General features: G+C 42.9%; 1 protein-coding gene across 1 annotated transcript in view; it reads right to left on the bottom strand.

Annotated features, from left to right (window-relative positions):
- Positions 1 to 8,503: 8,503 nt before the first annotated feature.
- Positions 8,504 to 24,460, bottom strand: part of GLI2 (GLI family zinc finger 2) — a 204,104-nt gene continuing 188,147 nt past the window's right edge. Inside the window, exons 10-14 of the mRNA XM_081206449.1 lie at positions 23,522 to 23,671; positions 21,861 to 22,025; positions 17,955 to 18,236; positions 14,352 to 14,688; positions 8,504 to 13,002 (exon numbers count right to left, since the gene is read on the bottom strand). Of these exons, the coding sequence (XP_081062575.1) occupies positions 10,634 to 13,002; positions 14,352 to 14,688; positions 17,955 to 18,236; positions 21,861 to 22,025; positions 23,522 to 23,671 (3,303 nt within the window). The 3' untranslated portion in view covers positions 8,504 to 10,633. The remainder of the gene's footprint in view (positions 13,003 to 14,351; positions 14,689 to 17,954; positions 18,237 to 21,860; positions 22,026 to 23,521; positions 23,672 to 24,460) is intronic.

The following is a 24,460-nucleotide window of genomic DNA, read 5'->3' as shown; positions in this document are numbered from 1 at the left end:
AAATTTTGCTCATATTCAAAATTGTACAAAAATTCACTGTAGCTTAGTGTCACCTACTATGCAATTACATTGCAGGCTTTCCACTGTCATCTTCTGCGGCCAAATATGATGTTTTGAAACAGTAGTAAACATTGGGCAAAATGAAACTTTTGAAAATATCTCCATGCATTTACGAGCATGCTGAAAATCTGTTTGTTGGTGATGTTGTATGGCATTGGTTTGCTTCCAGTATGTTACCTGCGATTGATCACTCCGTATATTGTTTTGAATGAAATGGGCAGAATAGACTATAACAGATGGACATATAGTTTAAGCTGACCGAAGGGACAGCATGTTACACATTGGAAAGCTACAGTTCTTGCCAGGAAAATCAGAATAGTTATTTATGCTTCTGCCTTTTGAATATAAAGAATGAAGCAGCATAATGAAATGAATGAAACTTCCAACAAACCTTTTAAGTGGAGATTCTTAATAATAATTGGTATCTGTGTTGGATCCAAAATAATAGAATTGCATATTTCTTTTGAGGAGACAATACATAGCATAAAGTGTGTGTGAGATTGTACAAAAGCATGGCATGTCTCTTTGGCGACTATTCTACTTATGCATAGAATGTCGCTAAATGTGCAAGTGGGAATCACATCTGGATTTACTTCCTTTCCTAGATTGTTCAAGAATGGAAGCCACATTGCTTGACTCTTTTGCAAAGTTAAATAAAGCACAGTAATTCAAACACTTTTTTTTAATTATAAAAACCCCCACACATATTTCTTCTTTAAAAAAGCAAAACTCAGTATGTTCGAACACATTTTGAAGGATGAAAGTTCTGCATCCGGTGAATGTCTTAAAGATCAGCCAAGAAAGAAAAAATGTTCACTGCTTTATAAAGAGTCACACCCTTGTTCAAGGATGGAATAGTCCTAAGACCTTTTCTCTAGCCTTTTGTATTGTTAATAGCTAAGGATATTTCTTCAATGCTTCCTCAGTGATTAGAAGATGCATGTTTGAGTGCAACGTTTTGACTAGTAGCTGCTGATCAAACCTCATCTGCTTGGATGGGGGTCTTAGAAAATGTTTGGCAGCCAGATGCAGTGAGTGAAGGGGACCCAAATCTGGCTTTTGCTGTTGATGGCCAAGGAACCTTGTGGGGCTTAATGGGTATACTATTGGGTAAATTGTAAGGGATGCGGGTGGCACTGTGGGTTAAACCACAGAGCCTAGGACTTGTTGATCAGAAGGTCGGTGGTTCAAATCCCCACAACAGGGTGAGCTACCGTTGCTCGGTCCTTGCTCCTGCCAACCTAGCAGTTTGAAAGCACGTCAAAGTGCAAGTAGATAAATAGGTCCAGCAGGAAGGTAAACGGCGTTTCCATGCGCTGCTCTGGTTCGCCAGAAGCGGCTTAGTCATGCTGGCCACATGACCCGGAAGCTGTACGCCGGCTCCCTCGGCCAATAAAGCGAGATGAGCGCCGCAACCCCAGAGTCGGTCACAACTGGACCTGATAGTCAGGTGTCCTTTTACCTTTACCTTATTGGGTAAATTAGCACTGTTTGTCAAGTTGACTTCCTCTCCCCCTGTGCTTAGGTCCATATTTATAGGTGAATAAATGCTACTGGAGGTGTGGGGAACTTTGGCCCTCCAGATGTTGCTGAACTATAACTCTCGCCATCCCTGACCACTGGCCATGTGATGTCTGGGGCTAATATAGTTCTCTGCCTCTGTACTGCTGCTACTGCTCCACCACTGTCTCCATACGAGGACAACTACCCATGTAAATAGCTGCCCCTAGAACTGCCCCTGAGATGCACAAAACTATTAGGATGCTGTAGAAGATTGCCATATAAGATCATGCTGGGTTGCGTGTGTCCTTTGAAAAAGGTAGGGGATTCTTTTCAGTAACTCCCCTGTCACCAAAGAGCTTGTGCCAATTCACAATGGTTGCCAAAGAGCGATGATCAGTCTTGCACGCAGCTGCAGTCATCAACGTCATGATTCTTCAAGACTTTCGCTCTATACCATCTTTCTGCCTTGACCTCCTTTTCATTTCACATCTGTGAGCCTCTCGATTTCATCTTCCTCTTTGGAAAATCATCATTATTGGACAGTTCCCATCTCTTTTGGGCTCGAAAAAAGAAAGTGCTTTCATCCAGCGTTGATTTGCTCTTCATGCTGTGTGGTCTAATCCTTTTTCAAGTTTGTATGAGGCTAGGAAAAAGGCAACACTCCTCTGCTAATGCAAATGAAAAGTAATATTTGTGCTAATTTAAAAGGTAAAACACCTGACTTCATACACTGAAGCCTTTGTCCCTTCTGAGAACTTCTCTCTTTTCGCAGGATGAAATGATCTTCATTTAAATCAGGGGTGGCTCACTTGTGTCCTTCCAGACGCAACTCCCATCATCCCTGACCATTGGCTAGGATGGCTGGGACTGATAGGAACCGGAGACCAACAATGTTGGGAGGAGGGGCTCAGGTTAGCCACCCTGATTTAAATGCCTCTGTGCTAGACACACATGCTGCAAAATCCTTTGCACACCATATTGTACTCAAGTAGCTACCAGTTTGCTTAGTTTGATGGCAGATTCATACTGATTTGCAAATTAATTTTGTCTCTTTGTATACCGAGGGTGTGCACAACTTATTTAATTTGTAATAAATGCAATTAGAGAAATGAATGAGCTATCAAGATTTTTAGAGTATGATCCATCAATGTTGGCATAACTTGTAATCCTGGTCATTATAAATAACAAGGGTCTTTTGCAATATGGAATGCAATTTCCCCTGCAGTTTGTCTCATTACTTTATGACATATGGGTTAATATTAAATTACAATGCCTTAATTTTCAAATCAGAGCTTAATTTATAAGTAAAAGGTTAATAAATTGCCTCTGCAGAAGTAGGATTTGGTGTGCGTTTGTTTGGAACAACCCCCTCCCTTTTGACATATTTTCTCTAGATTGATCTCCATCCTTACCAGTGTCATTTTCTGCCTAGCAAACTGGAAGCAGAATGAGAAAGATTATGAGGCGTTCCAATTTTGGCTCTGTATGACTTTGCAGGGGAAATAGCTCAGTGACAGAGCATCTGCTTGGCATGCAGAAGGCCTGAGGTTCAATACCATGGAATCTTCATGTGGGGCTGGGAGAAACTGCAGTCTGAAAACTTGGAAAGCCACTGTCAGTCAATATAGACCATACTGATCTATGTGGACCAGTGGTCAGGCTTCTATGTTTCTGAAAGACTTCTAATTCTGACAATGGTCTGAAAGCACTGGTTGTAATTACACTCTTGAGTTGAGACAGGTTTCAGCCTGGTTAATGCTTTGATAGGAGTCCGCTTAGGAACTTGTCTAACAGTGCAATCTTATGCATGTCTACTCAGAAGTAAGCCCTACTGAGTTGTATGAGTTTCTTTGAAAATTTGTGGGGTATTGCACACACACACACACACACACACACACACACACACACACACACTTGTTGTCGTTTAGTCATGTCCGACTCTTTGTGACCCCATGGACCAGAGCACGCCAGGCACTCCTGTCTTCCACTGCCTCCCACAGTTTGGTCAAACTCATGCTGGTAGCTTCAAGAACACTGTCCAACCATCTCGTCCTCTGTCGTCCCCTTCTCCTTGTGTCCTCAATCTTTCCCAACATCAGGATATTTTCCATGGAGTCTTCTCTTCTCATGAGGTGGCCAAAGTATTGGAGCCTCAGCTTCACAATCTGTCCTTCCAGTGAGCACTCGGGGCTGATTTCCTTCAGAATGGATAGGTTTGATCTTCTTGCAGTCCATGGGACTCTCAAGAGTCTCCTCCAGCACCATAATTCAAAAGCATCAATTCTTCGGCGATCAGCTTTCTTTATGGTCCAGCTCTCACTTCCATACATCACTACTGGGTAAACCATAGCTTTAACTATACGGACCTTTGTTGGCAAGGTGATGTCTCTGCTTTTTAAGGTGCTGTCTAGGTTTATCATTGCTTTTGTCCCAAGAAGCAGGCGTCTTTCAATTTTGTGACTGCTGTCACCATCTGCAGTGATCATGGAGCCCAAGAAGTAAAATCTCTCACTGCCTCCATTTCTTCCCCTTCTACTTTCCAGGAAGTGATGGGACCAGTGGCCATGATCTTAGTTTTTTTGATGTTGAGCTTCAGACCATATTTTGCGCTCTCCTCTTTCACTCTCATTAAATAATAAATAATAGGATTTCACCTCTGGTAAAGGTGTAAAGCAGGGGTAGAGAACCTTTGGAGCTCCAGATTTTGGTGTTTTCAGTGTTAGCTTGTAAAAAAATGATGTGACTGTTGTAAACTTTGATTTTTGTTTTTGGAGGGGTGTGAACTTTTTTTTTTTGAGTGGGGAAAATATTCAACATGGGTTGCACCCTGTAGATTTTAATATAGTCAGGCACTAGATAGTTGCCAATACACTGGGATTCACGTTGTACAGTGTGACTGTGGGCAGTAGAGAGAGATGGTTTGAATGAGTTTTGGAATTTCCTAGAATAGGTTGTGAGGACACAGGGCCAGCTTAAGGCCTGGGGAGGCCCTTGGAAGAGTTGAGCCCTCTTACACCGGTGAACCTCCCCACTAAGCTCACCCAATGGCTAGGGCCCTCTTCCAACCAAGAGTGCCAAGAAACCACTGATTTAATTTCCTACAGTGCCTTCACAGTAGCATCAGTCTAGAAGCCACTTTTTCCATTGCTTGGTGGATCTAATTTTCTACTACTTTTACCATACCAGCCAATATTTCATGGGTGAAAATCGGAACACTCTTGAGTACTCACAACTAAGGATGGGAGAGAATTTCATGTAGTCTACATTTTTTATGCAAACCTAATTTTAACCTCCCACACTAATACACAGCTCAGATCTTTTGGACTGCTCACTTCTGTGAATTTTGCAATAACATCCTTGTTTCAAAAAACATACAAGAATGTTTTTTTTTAGAAAAAGATAAAATGGGATTAGAAGTGCAGACACTGAGATAAAGTATGTATTTTAAAACACTGGGCTGAATCTAGTGAAGTTGTCCCATTGGTGCAACAACCTGTGCAATGGGACTTCCTCTCCATCTCCTTGTGTTCCCCCATGTTCCCCATCTGTTCCGGGTTTCCCCCCAATCCCCTGGAGTAGATGGGGGGAGCATGAGAGCATGTGGGGAGAGGCAAGGGAGAGGTAGTCCAGTTGCACAGGTGCAAGTCCATGTGCTAATGGGATGACTTCCTTGGTTAGAATTAAAATTTTGTAATAAAACCATGTATTTGAGTACAAAGTTTCATACTGATTTTTTTTTTTTTAAAAAAAGAAAGCTCAATTAATGTGGATTCATGGATAGGATAGATTTATGAATACCTGCAAAATTGACACACAATGGAAATAAACTGATACTCTATTTTCACACTAAGAATCACTATCTTCATCAGTTCCCCCCACTACACATTGCTGGAGGCACTTTGGTGCATCATGTGCACAGTATTCATTTACTCTACAATGCTTAGCTTGTCTTGTAGGGGTTCTAAAGGACGGACTGTTAGTTGTTTACCAGAATAGTAGTTCCCTTAAGAACACTTAAAGAAATTTAATAGAATGCTTAGTTGGTTAATCTCATAACTTATTAGATAGATAGATAGATAGATAGATAGATAGATAGATAGATGATAGATAGATAAATAGATGATAGATAGATAGATAGATAGATAGATAGATAGATAGATAGATAGATGATAGATAGATAGATATGCATGCTGTAATTGAAATATCACCCTTCTTATTCGCATTGATTTTCTGGGTGCTGCTGGTGGAAGGTAAGCAGTGCACTTTGCAGAAGAGGGTTGCTGCTCAGTAGCAGGGCACATGCTCTTCTTGCAGAATGCCCCAGGCTCAGTCCCTGGCATCTGCAGCTGCAGCTGCAAAAGTCCTTTATCTGCAAGCCACTGCAACTTTCAAAATGCTTCCACAGCATCTACCCAGAAGGCAAAACAAGGGACTGGAAGAGAGGGTCTGTAAACAGGGGGAGTTGATGTGCCTTGCAGATGCAGTCCAAGGAGTCAAGATCAACCCCAAGTTTAAGAGCTTAACTTTGGTCTTGTTTGTTTTATCTTACATTTACAGCCACGTATTTAAAGTGGCAGTTTGCAGGTTTACATGAAACATAAATCTTGGAGAGAGAAATTACCATTACAGGGACAGGTTTGTTTTGTTAGGCCATTTTACTCACACGTTAAATAGCTGTCAGCAAGAGGCCTTGGTTGGTCATAAATTGCCATCCCAATAATACAGACTGCTCTGTTGATTTATAATACAGCTTGTCTTCCAAATGGATCCAACAGTCCCTAAGGAACAAAAGCACTCCTGGTAGAAGATTGAGACCATTCAGGGGGGCACTGGAATGGATAGAGCATGACAATGTCCCACTTTTAGGACAGTGGCTAGTGTTTTTGGCTAATGTGTTGTCCTGATTTTAGGTTTCAAATGAGAACCAGTAAATGAATGAGAAAGAATAACTTTAATACAAAGAAGAGATTCTTGTGTGGCTGTTGGCTTATCAACTTTCAATTTCTGGTAATGGTACATCCTGCAAGCCTTAACATCCTGGCAACATGCTTGGCAAGGATGTCTCTAAACTCTTCTATCATTGCACCGTGGGCTACATGTCAAATCTAAAATCTGAGATGGCAGTTCCTCTTTGGGGAGGAGCCTTAACTCAGTAGTAGAGCATCTTCTTTGCATGAAGAAGGTATCGAGTGAAATCCTTGGTACTTCCAATTAAACTTATCAGGTAACCTCTGCTAGAAACTCTGGAGAGCTGCTGCCAATCAGGAGAGGCAAAGGACACAGGACAAGATTGTGGACCAATGATCTCACTCAGTAATAGGCAGCTTTGTATGCTCCTCAACTACCTCCTCTCCCATGCCTTGTGGTTGCTTTGGTTGCTAACTTGTTGAACTAGCTTGGTATCAGCAGTGCTCCCACCAATGGAGAGACAAGCAAGACTAGAGGCCTGGGCAGCCAAGTCCAGTGTCCTCCTGCTGCTTCTGTCCAGATGAGTAGTAAAATGCCTGCTGCCTAGGTCATTTGTTTTTGCTGACATCAAAAGGAACAAAGAAGAGCTGTGCATACACCATAATTCCACATTCATATTATGCAGATACAGAATTTGCTACTCTCAGGATGACAAGAGGCACAGGAGAAAAGGACTCCTGAACCTTTTAATAGTTTTGTAGAAGGCTTTTTTTTTTTTTTTGCAACTACAGCTTGTCAAGCAGCAGTAAGATATTCTGCACCTGCTGAAATCCCCAGTGCAGCTGATCTTTCTTTCCCTTTCTTTGCATCTGGTCACTCCAGAAACAGGATGAATAATTCACCCTTTCCGAGGACCGAAAAATGGCTACAAACTTCCTGAGATCAAGGAGCAGGTTTTCATCTACGTTTGAACTGTGTGCCGTCTGAATCCAAGGTAATGGACAGAACCTTTAAAATTGTACAGATTTTAACCAAATGTGTATAGTGAAAGTATAATGTATGAGAGGGATCACTTCTGGTGGTGTAGCCACTCTGAGAAACTGGTTTTTGCAGGTTTTAAAAAAACCAGGAGTCTGTTCCAGCAAGGAGCAACAATAGTTGGACAAAAGAAATATGCATGGGAAGTATGGTATGCAAAGCTGTTTGTTTGCTATTCATTTGGACATCTCTTAAGAGAGTGTAATCAAATTTTGCATTGTGGTTCCTGAGCAGGTTTTCATCAATGTTTGGATATAGTTGGGTGCCATTTTGAATCAAGATGGAGGACAGAACCTTCCTAAACTGCACTGGGTTTTTTAAAAAAAATTCTTAGAATTCCCAAGCAACACTGAGGATGAAGCTGCTAGTGCCAAACCATTTGCACCATTTATAGAGGTTGCAAGCATACCGTATATTAGCCCATTTAAGGGATACAGCTGTGGCACCCTTTCTTAACTGAGCAGCCATTCATTCATCAGGGAACAGGGGGTACAGTTTTCCTTGCATTGGCTGTAGCCTCTGATGGTCAGGATTTGGCCCAGAAGAATCAAGGCCATGATCTCACACCTCAGGCCAATTTCTCCAAGAGTCCACTCATTAGTAAGCTGTAGCTAATCACAGCCCCCTGCTCTGCAAAGATGTTTGTCATATTCACACTTTACATTTTTAGGTGTACAACTTTAACATCTTGCCTATGCACTTAACTCTATAGTGTGTGAAGTGGCCCAACAAGGAATCTGCACTGTGCTTTAAGCAAGGCTTCTGCTGTGACTGCAGCCTGGATAGGAAAAAAGTAACAACAAATGGAAATTATGAAAAAAATTACTTTTTTAATGTACAAAAACATTTATATACAGTTACAGCATGTGACTGCAATCCTTATGATGTAGAAAACAGCTAAAAAGGTCCTGAAGGTATAAAGACAGAACAATTCAGCTACAGTACTCTTATTAATATACAGAATATATATACAAAGCCAGTATTGTTGTTATAATACTAATACAGTAAAGGCAGGAAGACCACTTTGTAAAGCTGAAGAAAGCAACGACTAAGTGGGTGACTCCCCCACCCCCATGTATCCATGGAAGATGGCAGCTTGCCACCAGGCAAAGTTCTGATCCATTAATTCAAGGGGCATCTGAAATGGACTTGGCCCACTAACACTCTTGATTATTGTAATTCCACGAAAAGTTCAATGATCATGATTCACACAACCAAGCCATTCTGCAACCCTTTTATAATTATCCCTTGAAGGTTGTGCCCTGTGAGGAGGCTCACCAGTCTTGACTAGGCCAACAGGTTACACTGCAGTTTGAAATAAAGGATGAACATCAAATTCACTTGATCGAAGTTCATTCACAATTTTTGATTACATTCTGGTTTCACAGTTAGATAGGCAATGACGGAACACATGATACTGCAAAACCCAGAAAATCCTGTGGATTTTATTCTCTGCCTTCCCCCCAAGGTCTTGTATTTAGCCTTTGCGAATGAGAAAATAATAAAGAATGCAATTTTGAAATCTTTCACTAATTTCAGTGGGACTTCATGCCTAATTCTCATCTTAATTTTTTTGATGTGATTAAAGTCACGACCAAAGTGATCTTTTCCTGACATTTTGACATGCTGATTCTGCTCCTGTACGATTAGATTTAGCATTTAGGATGTATGGGAATTCCACTATAATAAGGGGGAAGGGTAACCAATGCAAAACTGATGTGAAAATCTACCCCTTGAAAACTCTGCCACGCCAAAAACTTGTAAGGATAACTGCTCCTTTTCAGTGGCACCATATACCAGACATGGAGAGACTAGTGAATGGAGGGCAAACACCTTCTGCCTATAACATAATCAAAAAGTACCCCAAAGTGATAAATGTGGCTCTGATGTGGCCATCCCCTTTGTGCTTTCAATTTCAATGTTTAGAAAGTGATTCACAGTCATTAATAACCATTTTGTGTTATGCACGGCAGGGAACTTTATCCTACTAGCGTAGAAATGATTTTAAATTAGTGGCGTTTTCAAACCTCCACTAAATTATCTGTGATATAAACCAACTTGTTTGCTTTTTAATCAGAGGGTAATTTTTACAATTCCACACTGGGCATCCATCTTTCACATCTCCTCCCCATCAATGTGTCCCTCTCAAATGTCTTATTATATAGACTGCAGTGCCTTACATTAATGCATCTTTGTTTTATATATGCTTTAAGATACACTTTAGTTGACGTTAATGGACAAGAGATGCCTTGACGACTCAGCAACTAACGCACAGTAAGGCACTTTGCTGCAAAACTGTTCAGGAGCTGATGCTTCTTGGCTAAGCTGCAAGCTACAAAGAGCTATATTGGCTGCATAAACAATGCTGTGTATGTTTGCATTCACACACACATGTGTGTGTATGCCTGCACCATCTGGTCACAAAGCAAAGCGTTAAGCATACACAGTATGGCTTTTGGGTTTGGGTCAAAACTGCACCCATCCATTTGTGACTGAAGTGGGCAAGAAACTGCATTTTTGCAGTGATAATAAAGGGGAAACCAAAAGGAGATGGCAAAACAGGTGCAGTTTCAAAGCAGAGCTTCATATGAAACAATGCTTTTCAGTATTTTTGCCCACAACTCTCTAGTGTTCCACATCTGGACAAGTCCCATCTTTTTTCCTGTAGCTGAAGGGTTGAGAAACTACTGAAGCAATCCTAATAGATGCCTACTCAGAAGTAAGCTGAGCTGAGTGTGGCTTGCTACATTGGATTGCAACCTATGAGACTTTCAGCCTACGACAAGGGAAAATAGTGGAAGTGATGGTCAGATTTTTAAAAAATGATGCCAAATGTGCCATTGTTTTACAAAGATGGACACTTTAGATAAATGTTTTTGAAAAAACAAGCACAAAAATAATGCAAGAGGTGCACCCTTTCAGTACTTCTTTTATGAGGTTTATACATGTTTGTACAAAGACATTTTTCCTGCGTTTGGAATCCCTTTAATGTATTTAATACTTGTAAAAAAAAAAAAAAAGGTCTACTCTATGGAAACCTGTTTTTTTATTTTTTTAAAAAAGAATCATAAAATTGCTTAGCATGTAATCTCTTGGATACTTCTAGACAGTTATGCTTTAAGCGTTAAGACATCATGTTCAGAAATTTACTTTCTTCTGCTAGGGTTGTCAACATAGAGCTCATGTCCCCTATTGCCATATTACTAATTCCAGCTGGTATGGATGGCAGTGTCAGAGAGTTCCGGGGAGTTGTAAGGCGGGAAGAGTTCTGGGAGAGATTCTGTAGGATGCTAGGGCTCAGGGTCCCTGACATCAGACTTGAATGGTCCCCATCGTCCATGATGGCATCAAAATCTATCTGAGGAGGCTCCAGAACCTGTGAGTCCACAGTGCTTGATACTTGATTAGCCCCAGGAGATGGCATTGTGGCTGGCTTGATGTTCAGTGCACACTGCTGTTGTCTTACACTACAGTCTGCATGGGTATTAAAATTCCCATTTTGTTCATACATATGTATTTGGCCATAATAGTGCATCAAATGGTTTCCCCCCATGCTGTTATTGTATTGCTGTGGCTGCGATGATGCTACACCAGTTGTTCTCTTGGGAGTGAATTCTACCCTTTCCTGCCCTGGGCTCACATCATTGGCTGGGTGAGATATTCTCATGTAGCCCAAGTGTTGCATAGCACACGTCCCTCGGTGCCTGTTTGCTGGACTGGGATTAGGTGGAGGATGAGGCTGAACTAGACCAGAAGGGAAGCTCTGTGCAACGGTACCTATCATATCCTGTTGTGGCTCAAAGTCTTGCTGACTGGAGGTCATTAATGCAGAAGGTTGATGGAAGACCTCCTGTGTCATGGGAAAGTTCATATGATTTGGCTGAGACGAAAAGCCCTGCTGATGTCCTGGCTCCTGTGCGACCTGACTGTGCATTATGCATTCTCTGCTACTGTCAACCATTGAAGTGGGATCAGCCATAATATCTATCTGCTGAGGATGAGCATGGGATGCAGGCTTCAATATCATGTTGTTACAGGGAGGAGAAAGCTGGTTGAGGTCACCCCCCATTGTGTTTGGGCTCAGCATTTGATGAACCTGATGGTACGCTTCATGTGAGTTCAAATCTGGATTGTTACTGGGTCCCGGATTCACCTGTTGCTGCCTTAAGTGCATGCAGTTTAACCTTTGTCCATCTATGCTTGTGTTTTTCTGCACAAACTGTTGCAGGTTTCCATTCATGTTGTTTTGACCCACCTGCATCTGCTGATGGCTAAAGTTCTGATACTGGCCAAAATTGTGCTTTTGATGAACCACAGCTAAGTTACGTGGAGGGAACTGCTGCTTTGCTTGAGCAGAAGACGTGTCCACCGTGCCAGAGCTGACTTCATTCCACTGGACAGGCATGTTGTTCTTGCTCAAGTCAGAATCTGCTCCAAAGTTCATGTGACACTCGCTCATCACTGGAGCTGCAGGATTCATACCCACATCTGGAGCAGCCACCCTGCTGAGTTGGCTTCCCAGGTTGCTGTGTTGCACTTTTGCATTCACTTGGAAGTTCTGCATTTCATTGCCATAGCCTGTGGAAGAGTTGTCTGCGGCCACGACACCGTTTTGCGATTTGATGTATTGCACCACGTCATCAGGTAGCACAATGTCATCATCTCCCACGGAGCCATCGGCCTCGCCAGACATCGCTTCCATGGCAACGTTCTCGGTGATACTCGGAGGCCGTGGGGAATAGATGTGCCTGGCGAGGCTTCCGTCAGAACGGGCAAAGTTTGGAAGGCCAAAGTTCCTTCTGTCTGCAGGAGGGTGGAGTGGGTTCATACTGTTGGTGCTGTTGAAACGATGGACTCTAGGGAGGGAAACAGGCTCTCCAGCAGGTCTCCTCACTGGATCACTTGCGCGTCTTGCATTGTTGCCAGGCCCATCGTGAGCAAATGCCAGGGATGCACCATACCCATAAGCGTTGCTGTCACTGCAACGCCGTGGCCCAGGAGGAAGGCGAAAAGAAGGCAGAGCAGGCTCTGGCCCATCCAGAAGGGAAATTTTATTCCTCAGGCTCATCCTTTCCATGTTAGGCAGGGGGGTAGGTGGAGGGCCCCCTGTGGCAGCAGCGTACTTGGCTTTCAGCCTGTAGTGCTGCACCGGTGTGAGGTTCAGAAGACCTGGGATTCCGCTGCACTGGCTGGCGTCGCTCGATCTGCGAGAGGCATCCGTGGAAATGGGGTCGTAGGAGTCAGCAGAGCTTGTGTTGTTTGGCCGGGTTCCAAACTGTGACGCTTCGCTGGAACGGCGGCTGGAGAAGTAAGGGGATATCCCTGATGACCTGCGGCTGACGCTGTAGGCAGAGCTGATGGTGCTGGTTGAGCTGTCGCGACGTTCTGCTAGTTGGTTCAGCATTGTGACCTCGTTGATGGACAGGTCTGTTATCCTTGGGTTAGGCAGCGCTGCAGAAGAACCACCACCACCCATGTTGTCCAGTAGACAGCCTGGTGGAGAGTGGTAGAGAAAAGAGGCTTGTTATTCAGTGATCATAGTGGAGAGGGCAACTTGGTTGCTAGTACTTTGTTACTTGAACTCATCTTACCTCCCCGTTTCCCCAGATTACCAAGCATCTACCACGTGCAACATATTCAGGCTGTTATCAGGGTTGCTTACCATGTGCTGGGGACAGCAAATAGTATTGAAAACATCTGAAGATGGTGTGACAGAGCCACTGTTGCCCATTGCTGTACACACACATATCCTTTGCTGGGCTTCCAAGTTTGGTCAAATAGGTTTTGCAGGTTTTTGAAGTGCTAGCAAATAGGTTTGATCTGTGATAATGCACATAGGATGACTCTGTCATATCAGCTTTAGCTCTTGGAAAGGGGGTGGGGAGGGAAACAACAGTCTCTCCCCAGCAAAAGGAAATGTAGATTGCAAAGAACAGGGACCTGGGCATCGAAAAGCAATACAGTGACTATTGCAGAGTCACACATTAAATTACCACCGAAACAGCTATGAGAGAATGTCTTAGGGCTATACTGTGTCAGAATGAAAAATATGATGGGCACAGCTTCCTTTAAACAAGTACCATCAATCAGCTATGAAGAATGATTTCAAAGATTTACAAAGAGGAGTCACTTCCTACCCAGAGATGATTATAATGCAGTGCTATTCAACTGGACCTCCCACGTCCAGTCTTTCCTATTGACTTAGCATACTCCTGGGACTCCACACTTACCGAGTTTGTAAATATACGCCACAAAAATGTAACAATGCCATTTTCATGGTGAAAGAAACAGTTCCTCATAGATCATTTAGATTTCCCCTCTGAGCCCAGGGTACTCTAGGAGAAAAAACTGAGAGCGAGAGGAAGGAAATTTGCCTGGGAAGGCAAGAGCCTTCTTGTAGTACAGCAGTGTCAGGTTCAGCAGCAGTTTCTCAGGGAGACAAGGAAGTGCATACAACCACCTTGCAATATGATATCTGAGTTGGAGAGTTCAGGAAACTAATGAAAGTCTGTTCTATGTTTTGGTCTGTTCTGTTCTGTATTCTATGTTTTGGTTTGGATCCCAGCTCAACCCTTGTATTTGTTTTAAAGTGGGGAGGGAGAAAGTGCAGGGGATTATAATGGCAGGTCCTTGAAACACTAGCAAGGTAAGCTGTGAGATCATAGAATTATAGAGTTGGAAGGGACCCTAAGGATCATCTAATCCAACCCCTTGCAATGCAGGAATATGCAGCTGTCCCATACAGGGATCGAACCTGCAACTTGGCGTTATCAGCACCATGCTCTCACCAACTCAGCTGAGTTAATGCTTATGGACAGATCTCAAACAGTGGCCAGACTTACCGTTGCCTGGGATGGGAGGCAGCTTGGTATTTCTGACTTGTGGGGCCGGATTCACCCACGAGCAAGAATCCTTCACTGTCCTGAGTTTCTCTTTCTTGAGCTGCTCAAGGCGTTGCATGGTTGTCATTTGTTTCCTCAGCTGCAGACTGACGGTTGAATTGCCAGATGAGACCGTCGAGTCTACAACAGGAGTGCTATCCTCCAACGCGGTCAGGTCCCCCAGACTTCCCCCACTGTGCATGTTCATTTCGACTCCACTGTCATTGTTGTTGGTGCTCCCAAGTGGTGATGGTTCACTGCTGCATGAGGATTGGCCACCAGGACTGGACTGATACATCTTAGAGAAAACAAAGAAAGAGGAGGAGGTTTGTATCAATGTGATGGTCCTTCCCCAGTATCAGCTTTGCTTTGCTAACATCTATTACGGCTGCACCAAATTTTCTCATTTCACAGTTCACATCCACAAAACTAGCAGGATCAAGGCAAGGCAAGCAAATTACTGGAAAAAAATGCATAAGCTTCTGAAAACTTCCGTTGTTCCACCACCCTTTCCTTCCTGTGGTTACTCCTCCTTCTCTGCACCATTGTTGCATTCTCTTCCTTTTCACCCCTGCCTTCTGCCATATTCTGCCCACATCGTTACTCCAATTAGCCATGGTGACCAGCATGGTTTTGTTTAGAGGTGTCCATGACATCATCGCATCAGATGTGATCTTGCAATGTTGCTGGCAAAAACCACAAGATCTAAACCTATTGGATTAGATCACAGCAAAGGGAAGAAATATTTATTTTAAAATATTTATATGGTGCTTTTGGGGGGCAGAACTCATCCAAAGCAGCTTCTGATGATAATGATAATACAGTGGTACCTCAGGTTAACTACTTAATTCGTTCTGGAGGTCCGTTCTTAACCTGAAACTGTTCTTAACCTGAAGACCGCTTTAGCTAATGGGGCTTCCCACTGCTGCCACAGCACGATTTCTGTTCTCATCCTGAAGCAAAGTTCTTAACCCAAGGTACTATTTCTGGGTTAACGGAGTCTGTAACCTGAAGCGTATGTAACCCGAGGTACCACTGTAATAATGAATCAGTATTACAGGAAGAAAGATAAAAGACCTTCATAACTTCTATAATGTAATATTCGTCTCCCTCCAGTGAGACAAAATTACTCAAATACGAATAAGAAAAATAGTGTTGAAATGAACAGCATCAAAAAGTACTTAAAAATAAGAGGCACTTGGGGGGATTTATGAAAACAAACCTTTTAAAAGGCAAACTTGTACAACTTAATCCTGCATTTAATTTATTTTTTAAAGAGCATAATTTCATTGTGAAAATTTGTTTTATTTTTGTTGTTGCTCAGGCTCCCCACTACTGAAGGGATTGGGACTGGTTATTTTAGCTGGGTAACCTGTTTTCACCACTTGGCCTATACAAAAGGCTTTGTGGATTGGCATATACTTAAAATGTGTATTATTCATTCCAGTATCTTTTGTACTGCATTTATTTATACAACTAGTACTACAAAATGGGATGCTCATGGTAATGTTTAACTTAGCAATCATCAGTTTTGAAACAGTTGTAGAACTTTTTAGTGTCTATCTTGCATCACTGGAATTTTGTACATTAAAAGAATTAAAAGCCATACCAAGCAGTCACCCCAGCCCCAGGCTTCAATCAAACTTAACTAAGCCAGGTCTGTTTTCTGTGTAAACAAATCCTCATTAGGTGATAAAGCCAATGTGTTCATTATTGCCCACAAGTGTGATGGCACTGTAGTGTGGACACAGGTTTTCCATAAGATAAGTGATTAAGCTAATTTTTATGCCTTTTTCAAGCAAGGGTATGTAAACATCAGGGAGCTAAAAGCCCTGAGGGTGGATTTTCTTTTCTGTTAACTTGGAAGAACTGTATGTGCTCATTCAAGAAACTTAAGCTCTTGATGCTTTTCTGAGATAAACCTGGAACATTAGAAGATCTTCCCTGCTCCACAAACTCTATAGTGTGCCTGTTTGTCTGCAGCAGAATCAAGCCCAAAAAGCTTCAGGCACAGTGCATGACTCGTGGTTCAAAGGACCCTTACATGCTTGTCCGACAGTCTTTATAGACAGATAAGGGCATGATTTGCAGGCTTAGGTTTGGTAAATGTTTTTTTTTATTAGGAGGTATATTTCACATTAAGTAATTTATTTGCAATAAAGGTTAAATGTTTTCTGCTGGCTCAAAGAAAAGGCTCTTTGCTGTCCAGGCTATGGAATGATGATTTACGATTGCTGATCCTAGATGGCTGTAGAGCTGGAATGCCAGATGACACTTGGTTTAAAGGTTTCCTTCTTTTTCACAACATCTCAGTTCTACAAAATACAGCAGGGTGAGTGGGTGGACCGTTCTTTCCATTGCCCACCTAAGAACAATAGATTTGCTGTGAAAAGAGAAGGTCACAGGGCTCCTTAGAGCCCCACATTTACTAGAGAAGTGGTGAGATGCTACCCAGGAGATGTTGGCAATGCCATCTGTAGCAAAGTAAACTCAAACAGGCACAACAGAATAGGACTGTCATCATGCATTAAATCTATGACCTGTAATGCCACAGCAGTACACCAGAACAGCTATGTTTGCAACACAGGCTAATGGTGCGACACAAGTCTTATTTAATAATTGCTGCCACTGCTTGGAATATTAAATGGATCAGCTTTGTCTTGTGCCTTGATAAATTTGGCTCCAGCCTGCGCTTTATCCTAACCCTGCCCCCTCAACTGAAAGTAAGCCATAAAAAGGAGTAATTGGTGAAATGCCAGCATGGAAAGGATGAAGTAGAAAGAAATATGGACCATGGCTATTTCACCTACACATTCTACTTTGGCACCTGGACAGATATGCACATTTTATGTCTTTTGTACAGAGACTATGACAAAGACAGTGTATTTGCTCACCTTAGTACCGACTGTCCTTGTGAAGTAGAGTAGAGAAAGTTAAGAGAGGAGAAAGAACAGGTTGTTAGAACACAGACAGCACAAAAGGAAAGGGCCAAGGGTACGGATGGAGCAATGGAGAGAACAAAAAAATAATGGCAGATTAGCAACATCCACGACACAGGTAAATGAACGTTTGGCCTCTTAAAATACAATACGTAGACATGGTTAATTATTATTTCTATTGCATCATCAGTGTGCATAGCACTTTACAGAGTGCAAGAGGTCATATCACAAGGATGTTTTGGGCATGGTATATTTTGCTTGAATGCAAGGTATTGAGAGTGCCGTCTATTAAGAGCAAGCTCTGATTTATGGAAAAAGGACGTATAGACAAATCTTGAATGAATTCTGATGTCAAAAGTTAAAACCCATCTGGAGAGAGTGTGTGAGAGAATGCTTTTCTAAATGCTTACAGCAGTTAATGCCTTCATTAACATTGCAACATTGCTGCAACCCTTTGGAATATTTCACATAGAGAAGTAAATATGCATAGGATCGTAGGTGGGCCTTAGTGAAATCTGAGCTGGGAGATTTGAAAAGATGATGGTAGGGAAAATTGGGCAACTTCATTTGCCACTTGGCACATTAAATGACATCACCAGCAATTCAAAGCAAGTGCATCTCTTACCACAGAGTTTTCAGTCTTTATTGTTTTGACTTGTAAGCAGTCCTCCATGCCTCTGGTGGTGCTGTTTGCCTCAGCCCGCTCGTCTGAAGCCTTTCCGCTCTGCTTGGCACTTGCTTCATTGTCGCTATTTTCCTTCAGTGCAGGCGGTCTCAGGTGAACGTCATTGCGTTGTTTCTTGGTGACATGGGCCTCTGGCCCGTGCACAGTCTTCACGTGTTTCCTGAGGGAACTGGGGTCTGTGTATCTCTTTGTGCAGCCCGGAATTTTACAGACGTAGGGTTTCTGCCAATGGGAACACATCTAAAGTTAGACACCTGAAGCAGACAGAAATATACGAGACACAGTTCAATGACAATTTTGCTTGAATGACAACATTGGTGTGAATTTGGAGCGGACATGGGAGCGGCTTGAATGTGCCGTTTCTCAATAGGCAGTGTTTTTGCAAGCACTGATCCAACATACAGCAGATTCTGTGATTGCTGTGTGCAGATCTCCCTCTGACAGACTAGTTTCATTGGTTTGCGCTTAGTCATGGTTAAAGCAGGCCACCAAAATCAATAATGAACTCAGTTGTGAGTGACCAACTTACTAAGTTCCATTAATCTCATTGGGGCTAGTTTTAGCATTACCTAGTCTGGATCTGAAAAAAACCATTGAAAAAATCAATTGAAATGCAGTTGTGCCGAAAAAACTTTTCTCATACCCCAGATGTAGTGTCTTTCTCTGAGTTGCTTAGGACTGATGTGTCCTAGGCTGCTGGTAAGGAAGGGTGTGTGTGTGTGTGCAGATGGATAGATGAAATAAGATGGGGTGCCAACCCAAAATATTCTAAAACCTTGCCTAATAGTATTTTGCTTGATTTGCATTTGTTCCAGTTGCCGCAGGAATGTTAACAAGGATTAGCATGGGATATGGCTGAGATGCACAGGGAATCTCTTCAAGGAAACCTTTCTGCTGAAATATGGTAGCCTGGGAGGCCAGCAGGAGGGAAAGAGGCACCCTATTTTACAGAGAGCCAGAGAGACAAGCCAGACTGGATTTACAAGCCATCAGATCTCCCTCACATCTCCATCACCTGTCAGGCGGGTAAGCTGTTACTGCTGCACGGTGGAATCCACAGACGTGCAGTGCTTTTGAAGAGGATAATGCTGTAACTATTGGAGCTATGAGTCACCGATAACCACAACACAAACAAAGTTAAGGACTGCACAGCTGGAAAGAGAAGTAAGAAAACAGGAAGGTATCCTGCCCCTCACCTCCCTGCCAGCAATTTATCTATTCCCAAATCCAGAGTGCGTTTGCACAAATGCGGTTAGAGTAGGATAGCCCCTGAGATACTATTTCTGAAGGGCTGAATTCATATTTTAAAATGCCATTTCAGGCTAACTAGCTGCTTAAAGTACTTTTCCACTGGGACCTTGGAAGCGGTCCACCCAAAGAATAAGCAGGTATACATTCTTCCACTTTTAGCAAGAAGTGAATATTTACTTTTTCCTATGTATTTTTTTGCCTGGTAGATGCAGAGCACTGTGCTTTTCATTCAGAAGGCCCCAGGTTAAATCCTCACCATCTCCAGGTAGGACTGGGTATGTCCTCTGCCTGAAATCCTGGACAACTGCTGCCAGTCAGTGTAGACAATACTGAGATGGGTGAGTGGTCTGATTCTGTATAAGGCAGCTTCCTATGTTTTTTTACCCAGAATAATTCATGTGCGCTATTATCTCCTCCTACGTTAGGTGGGCTGCTGCACAGTTTGGCTTGAAAAGTGGAGGGGAAGATCAGTGGAGGGTAACAGATTGAAGCCTGAAGAATGGTTTGCATCGGAAGCAAGAAATAAAGGACTTCATTAGTCACTCATACACCACATCATTAGGGCCAACCTTGGGAATTCTGCCAAAAACAATTCACCCCCACTCCTTCCAGAAAGTTCCTGAACTTTCCCCTCTGCAGAGTCCTCCAGAGTTAGTTCTGACCATTACATCTGGTCTTTTTGGGAACTGAGTATCGAAGTTCCCCTGATGAGTAACAGTTGCTGTCCAGCCAATTGTCAAGAGGGAGAATTTTACCTGGCACTCTTTTGTGGAGAATAGATGACGCTCTGTCCAGCCACTCTGTTTCTTCATCAGTGTGACCATCTTGTAAAACCCGAGTGGGGAATCTGAGGGCTGCATTCCTTCACTCATTCCTTCATGGGCTCCAGAGCCAAAAGGCAATGATGAGCAATGGATGTGACTTTTGTATAGTAGGTTGCGTTCCATTTATGGAAAACCCAGAGATTTCTACATGCCCTGCAATGCAGATTTCTCTCCATCCAGACAAGTAAGAGGCATTATTGTTTCCTGCTTGGCAGGGGGTTGGACTCGATGGCCCTTGTGGTCTCTTCCAACTCTATGATTCTATGATTCTATGATTCTATGATTCTATGATTCTAAGGCCACATTCAAAGAGTGCATGGAGGAGGGTGGCTGAGAGGTATGGGATGGAGAGAGGAGGCATGGGGAAGGGGGCAGTGCCCTAGAGAGAATTCTGGGGCCCCAATAGAGAGGCAGAGAGGACAGCATTGGGTTTGCAGCCTGGAGGTTCCCCACAACATTGCAAAAGTAGATGCTGACCAGAAGTAATACACAATGGGTTTTGGGGTGTGTGTGTGCTGGTTTGACAAATACAAAACGTGCTCACACAGAGCTCCCCACTGCCTACCCTTGACTTATAACCTGCAGCATCTCTAAGTCCCCTTCCACCCATTCAAACTTCTTGTATTTACATGAAAACCAATACAAATTATTTGGGTAGAAACTTCAAACAACATTTTTTTGCCATGCCTGGAACAAATCCATTCCATACAAATGCAGCACTACTTAATGAAGCAAATTATATGTTCTGTTTCTGAAATGGCCATATCACTTTGCAACCTTAATTTTTTAAAATAAAGACAGATCTCAGTTCCCCCTCCTCATACTGGCGCAGTGTATGCCACGTTTCTTACCAGTACCTTTGTAACCCTTTTCTTTCTCTAAACCATCCTCCCTCTACCTTGCCTCCAAGCCCTCCTGTGCAATGAAACAAGCACATTGCCATATTTGTACAAAAGGAAACTCTTGCGTTTGCAGAGGAGATTAAAAATAGATGGAGAGGCATATTAGTCTGAGACCCCTAACATGATGCCACCCAAAGTTGGCTAGGCTGAGGTTGTCACTTTAAAAGTCCTGTACCCATACCAGTCTACTTACTCATAGTAATTCATATTAATCATTACAAATGAGGCTAGAGGCTAAACCTGGCCCGGTCACAGCTGTTTTCAGAACTTTGGAGCACCCCACCTTCCTGCCATTTTCTTAATTAGTGGTAATATAAATTTCAACCTCGGCATTAGCCTTTTGCAGTAGACCATCACATGCTTTACAATAAATGCAATTTCCTGCCTTCCCCTAGCTCCTAATAACGGATCTTCATTAGCAAGGCTTAACAAAGCATTTGCCTTGTGCTCTAGCCTTGCGTGTCCACAAGGCAGGAACTGCATTAGGCTTGGATCCTAGCTCCGTGGGGCTTCATTCCAAAACAGCAAACACGAGGAGCTGCTCGGATTAAGAAGGGCTTGGGATGTGGCAAAAACCAGCCTGTGGGCTCAAAGCTAGGGAGGATGTCTGCTCAATGGTGTGGTGGTTTCTAGGCTGGCATTCATAAATATCAAACTAGCATAGTCTACATTTGCAGCTCAGCAAATATTAAAAGAGCTGTGTAGCATTATGGTAGTAATTTGCTGTGTATATATATATATGTGTGTGTGTGTGTGTGTGTGTGTGTGTACACACAAAAAAAATTCCAAGTGTGTAAAGAATATATTATTAGCAGCATTTAAATAAAAACAAAACACCTTTACCTGTTTTGGTGAAGGCTTTCACCTACCTCATTGGAATGCGTCCTGTTCTGGTGTTTTGCTCGGTCAGAAGCATTAGAAAAGGCCTTATTGCAGCCCTCATGTTCACAGACGTAAGGTTTTTCACCAGTGTGAGACCTCAGGTGTGTCTTCAAGTTCTCTAGCCGCGAATAGGCTTTGGAGCAACCCTCAAACTAAAACAAAAGAGGAGTGTTAATCAGCTGGAGGCATTTTTCCATCTCATCTGGTTTCAATCTTCACCTCCTTGAAGAACGTTATTTCCTAGGCAGATCTTTCCAGAGCAGGCTGTGGGGGTAAAGGGCTTCCCCACCCCCCATTGCACAGAATCTGGGCAGCTGATTTAAAGCAGAGGGCCTGAATGTTTAGTCACAGCCCACTCTGTATGGCTATCTTAAGGCACTCCCTACACGGCAGGCACGACAGTTGTGGAGACACCAGGGTTTCCTATAGTAAACACACTTGTATCTTTGAACTGCCATGCAGTGCCTGAAGGCCCTAATTTAGTGACACAAGTATTTTATCTATGCTTCATGTGTTTGCAATAAACACCAGTACATCCCTAGTGCAGCAGTGGCAACAGATCCTGCCACTTTAACTGTGGAGCTGCCCTGGCATTCTATGTGCATTGAGGTACCATTTCTTTGCATTGAAAAATGTATCTTACTGGATAGAGATAATTAGTAGTTTAGCTATTTTGAAGCAGTACACAACGACTCTGAGCAGAAATATGGATGAATGGCAGCTCTGATCTTAATCTAAGTACCCAAAATTTGAGATCTGAAAAGTTGTTAGGCATCTCCTTCACCCCATCACAAATTCTCTCAAAAAGGATGTTTCTAAAAAACTACACCCCAGCCTAGTCTCTGGTCCAGTTTGAATCAGGTTCCACATCTCAGTTTGCTTTTAAAGACCAAGCACACGTTGAGAAATCACTACACAATGAACCTGGACAGCCAACTCTCCACCAGATGAGGTTTTAACTTACATTACGGCACTATATGGAATGAGTTCTTCACTCGGGAGTTAGGAGTAGTAGCCAAGTGATTATGAGGTGATAACCTGGCTAGACTGCAACTTTCCAGAATGCAGAAGGAGATTGCCTCCATCCCTAGATTAAATTACTCAGAGGGGCTTTCAAGGAAACACCATACCTTGTGGGTGAAGTAAATCAGAGACAGAACTAGCTTGCTCATCCACCAGAACAGGAGAAGGGCAGTTTTGGAGTCCTGCTCATTGGGTGATATTTGTGCTGCACACTCCTTTCACAATTCAATTTGCTGTCTGCTTGTGGAATCTGTGGTCTGAATTGTGTTATGTGGGTCTGCAGGAATTCAGTGCTTGTTGTGTTGGATAAAGCACCATACTTCCTTGCTCAAGCCTGCACTACACATGGGCATAGTGTAGTGTACATCCAATAAACAATTTTTTTACACACACACATCCTCTGTAGGGAAGATATTGGGCATGCATGTGCAGGAATCTACATGGTATGTATGCAAACATGGGGAAGGCAGGGCTAGACCAGCACACATAGGCTTTATACATTTTACCAAGCAGGTATATATGTCTTAAGATTCCCACCTTGATTTCTACTCTGCGCTTAAATGGACATGATGTGACCAGTCCAACACATCAATCTGTGTGCATGTTGATGGTGTCAGTATCTTACCGTGCACTTGTGTGGCTTTTCCCCAGTGTGCCTTCGCATATGCACTACCAGCATGTACTGTGCTTTGAATGGCTTCTGTTCCCGCGTACACTCTTGCCAACGGCAGACAAACTCCTTCTTCTCCCCATGAATGTGATCATTATTGATATGCTGAAAGGAGAGGAAAGAAGTAGTAGTAGTCAGGCTGTTAAAAAAAGAAGAAGGAAGACAGCACCACTTTCTTGCTGGATGAGGAGGCTATAAAGGCTACATATTACTGCTAATATCCCAGGCAATGTGCCTCTTAATGCCAGTTGGTAGGGAACAGGGAGCACAAGGGGTGGGGGAAAGGGAGAGGGTTGTTGTGCTCACATCTCATTTGCCGGCTTCCCACTGGCATGTTTCTTAGCCACTGTGAGAAGAGGAGACTGGCCTGATCCAGAAGAGCTCTTCTTAGTTCTAACCTTCCATCAATAAGACCCACAGAATACATATTACTGGGAAAGGGCATTAAAGAACAGTGGCTCATCTCGCTCCATTCCAGCAAATACATGGAATTCCAAGGAGTTCTGTGAGTGGACTGATGGATCTCTGTCTCTTCTCCGCCAGCCCAAAGGAGGACTGTTTCCATGCTAGCCACAAAGAAAGAAAAGTATCTTTCTCAGCAACCAAAATGGAAACCAAGCAGACTGGTGGAGAAAAGGGGTCAAGTCTGCTTATTTTCTATTACCTAGCCTCCTAAAAGTGCTTAATGGACTGCTTTTCCATGATGGCTTCACATTTTCTATAGCAACCAGAATGGAAATGCAGGCTATTGTTATTTATTAAATTTCCACACCAGCCTTCATCTGCGGATCATGGAACAGCTTACAATATAAAAACACAGAAATGCATACCATAGTAACAAAGAAAAACAATTGCCCTCCCTTGGTTTAAAAGACCATAGATTGTTTCCACAGT

Source organism: Podarcis bocagei (assembly GCF_964188305.1).
Source record: "Podarcis bocagei genome assembly, chromosome: 1".
Taxonomy (NCBI): domain Eukaryota; kingdom Metazoa; phylum Chordata; class Lepidosauria; order Squamata; family Lacertidae; genus Podarcis; species Podarcis bocagei.
This window is presented reverse-complemented; position numbering and strand designations above follow the sequence as displayed.